Source organism: Stegostoma tigrinum, unplaced genomic scaffold (genome assembly GCF_030684315.1).
Source record: "Stegostoma tigrinum isolate sSteTig4 unplaced genomic scaffold, sSteTig4.hap1 scaffold_538, whole genome shotgun sequence".
Taxonomy (NCBI): Eukaryota; Metazoa; Chordata; class Chondrichthyes; order Orectolobiformes; family Stegostomatidae; genus Stegostoma; species Stegostoma tigrinum.
In genome coordinates this window covers 36053-38937 of record NW_026728470.1, presented here as the reverse complement: position 1 = coordinate 38937, position 2885 = coordinate 36053, and the positions used below count along the sequence as shown (strand labels likewise).

Sequence of the window (2885 nt, the reverse complement as noted above, 5' to 3'; positions counted from 1 at the left end):
GTGAGAGCGTGGACGGGGCGAATGAGGGGCTGAGTTGTTGTCAGATCGAGGGGGAAGGGAGGACCGGGGTCGGGGGGTGGTGGGAGGGATCCGGATATCAGACTGGGAGCGGGGGGCGTGCAAGGAGGTCAACGCAGAGAGGAGACGAGGCTCAGCTCGGATCCCAGGGTGGCGGGTGGGGGAGGGAGGGGGAGAGAGAGAGAGGGAGAGAGAGAGAGAGAGAGAGAGAGAGAGAGAGAGAGAGAGAAAGAAATGGAGGGGAACAGAGAGAACGGGATGGGGAGGCAGAGAGAGAGAAAGTGACTGACAGAGTTTGAGATGGAGGAAGGCTAGGAGTGTGAGAGAGAGGGAGTGAGGAAGAGAGAGAAAGGAGGACAGTGAGAGAATGAGGGAGTGGAGTGAGGAGACCAGGAGGCAAAAGGGGGGGGACGAGAGAGAGAGAGACTGTGGGGGTGGACGAGAGAGAGAGAGAGAGAGAGAGAGACTTTGGGAGTGGAGGGGGAGTGAGGGAGGAGAGAGAGACTGTGTGGGGGTGGACGAGAGAGAGAGAGACTGAGGGAGTGGAGGGGGAGGGAGGGAGGAGAGAGAGACTGTGGGAGTGGAGGGGGAGGGAGGAGAGAGAGAGACTGTGTGGGGGCGGACGAGAGAGAGAGAGATTGTGGGAGTGGAGGGGGAGGGAGGGAGGAGAGAGAGACTGTGGGAGTGGAGGGGGAGGGAGGAGAGAGAGAGACTGTGTGGGGGCGGACGAGAGAGAGAGAGACTGTGGGAGTGGTGGGCGAGGGGGGGAGGAGAGAGAGACTGTGTGGGGGTGGATGAGAGAGAGACTGTGGGAGTGGAGGGGGAGGGAGGGAGGAGAGAGAGACTGTGTTGGGCTGGACGAGAGAGAGAGAGAGACTGTGGGAGAGGAGGTGGAGTGAGGAGAGAGAGCGAGAGAGAGAGAGAGAGAGAGACTGTGGGAGCGGAGGGGGAGGGAGGAGAGAGAGAGAGAGAGAGATTGTGGGAGCGGAGGGAGAGTGAGGAGAGAGAGAGAGTCTGTGGGAGCAGAGGGGGAGGGAGGGGAGAGAGAGAGAGAGAGAGAGAGACTGTGGGAGCTGAGGGGGAGTGAGGAGAGAGGCAGGCAAGAGGAACGGCGTTCTCCTCGAGGACACTCCTCCGTGACTCTCACACTCTCCCGCTCCAGGGCTGAGCATCTGCGAGCATCCCTCTCAAACATCCCTGTGCTCTCTCTTCCAGTTACGGAGAATGCAGGAGATGCTGGAGAAAATGCAGCAGCAGATACAACAGACTCAGGGAGAGCAGTCAGACACTCTCTGAGGAAGATGTGTCGAGCATTTCGCACCGATTCCCAGGTTCGGGAATTGCCATTCCCAGCGCAGACCTATGTCTGCCCTGTGTTACTGACTGTATCCCTACTGATGTTAATCCCTCTCCCTCACACTGTCACTCAGTAACCCCTCTCCCCCCCAGGGCCCTGTGTTACTGACTGTATCCCTACTGATGTTAATCCCTCTCCCTCACACTGTCACTCAGTAACCCCTCTCTCCCCCAGCGCCCTGTGTTACTGACTGTATCCCTACTGATGTTAATCCCTCTCCCTCACACTGTCACTCAGTAACCCCTCTCCCCCCCAGGGCCCTGTGTTACTGACTGTATCCCTCCTGATGTTAATCCCTCTCCCTCACACTGTCACTCAGTAACCCCTCTCCCCCCCAGGGCCCTGTGTTACTGACTGTGTCCCTACTGATGTTAATCCCCCTCCCTCACACTGTCACTCAGTAACCCCTCTCCCCCCAGAGCCCTGTGTTACTGACTGTATCCCTACTGATGTTAATCCCTCTCCCTCACACTGTCACTCAGTAACCCCTCTCCCCCCCCAGCGCCCTGTGTTACTGACTGTATCCCTACTGATGTTAATCCCTCTCCCTCACACTGTCACTCAGTAACCCCTCTCCCCCTCAGCGCCCTGTGTTACTGACTGTATCCCGACTGATGTTAATCCCTCTCCCTCACACTGTCACTCAGTAACCCCTCTCCCCCCCAGGGCCCTGTGTTACGGACTGTATCCCTACTGATGTTAATCCCTCTCCCTCACACTGTCACTCAGTAACCCCTCTCCCCCCCAGCGCCCTGTGTTACTGACTGTATCCCTACTGATGTTAATCCCTCTCCCTCACACTGTCACTCAGTAACCCCTCTCCCCCCCAGCGCCCTGTGTTACTGACTGTATCCCTACTGATGTTAATCCCTCTCCCTCACACTGTCACTCAGTAACCCCTCTCCCCCCCAGGGCCCTGTGTTACTGACTGTATCTGTACTGATGTTAATCCCTCTCCCTCACACTGTCACTCAGTAACCCCTCTCCCCCCAGCGCCCTGTGTTACTGACTGTATCCCTACTGATGTTAATCCCTCTCCCTCACACTGTCACTCAGTAACCCCTCTCCCCCCCAGCGCCCTGTGTTACTGACTGTATCCCTACTGATGTTAATCCCTCTCCCTCACACTGTCACTCAGTAACCCCTCTCCCGCCCCAGCGCCCTGTGTTACTGACTGTATCCCTACTGATGTTAATCCCTCTCCCTCTCACTGTCACTCAGTAACCCCTCTCCCCCCCAGCGCCCTGTGTTACTGACTGTATCCCTACTGATGTTAATCCCTCTCCCTCACACTGTCACTCAGTAACCCCTCTCCCCCCCAGGGCCCTGTGTTACTGACTGTATCCCTACTGATGTTAATCCCTCTCCCTCACACTGTCACTCAGTAACCCCTCTCCCCCCCAGGGCCCTGTGTTACTGACTGTATCCCTACTGATGTTAATCCCTCTCCCTCACACTGTCACTCAGTAACCCCTCTCCCCCCCAGCGCCCTGTGTTACTGACTGTATCC

The 2885-nt window shown here is 57.3% G+C and overlaps 1 protein-coding gene across 1 annotated transcript in view; it reads left to right on the top strand.

Annotated features, from left to right (window-relative positions):
• Positions 1–1540, top strand: part of LOC132208803 (septin-4-like) — a 9211-nt gene extending 7671 nt beyond the window's left edge. The window contains exon 9 of the mRNA XM_059644141.1: positions 1234–1540. Within this exon, the coding sequence (XP_059500124.1) occupies positions 1234–1314 (81 nt within the window). The 3' untranslated portion in view covers positions 1315–1540. The remainder of the gene's footprint in view (positions 1–1233) is intronic.
• Positions 1541–2885: the final 1345 nt, after the last annotated feature.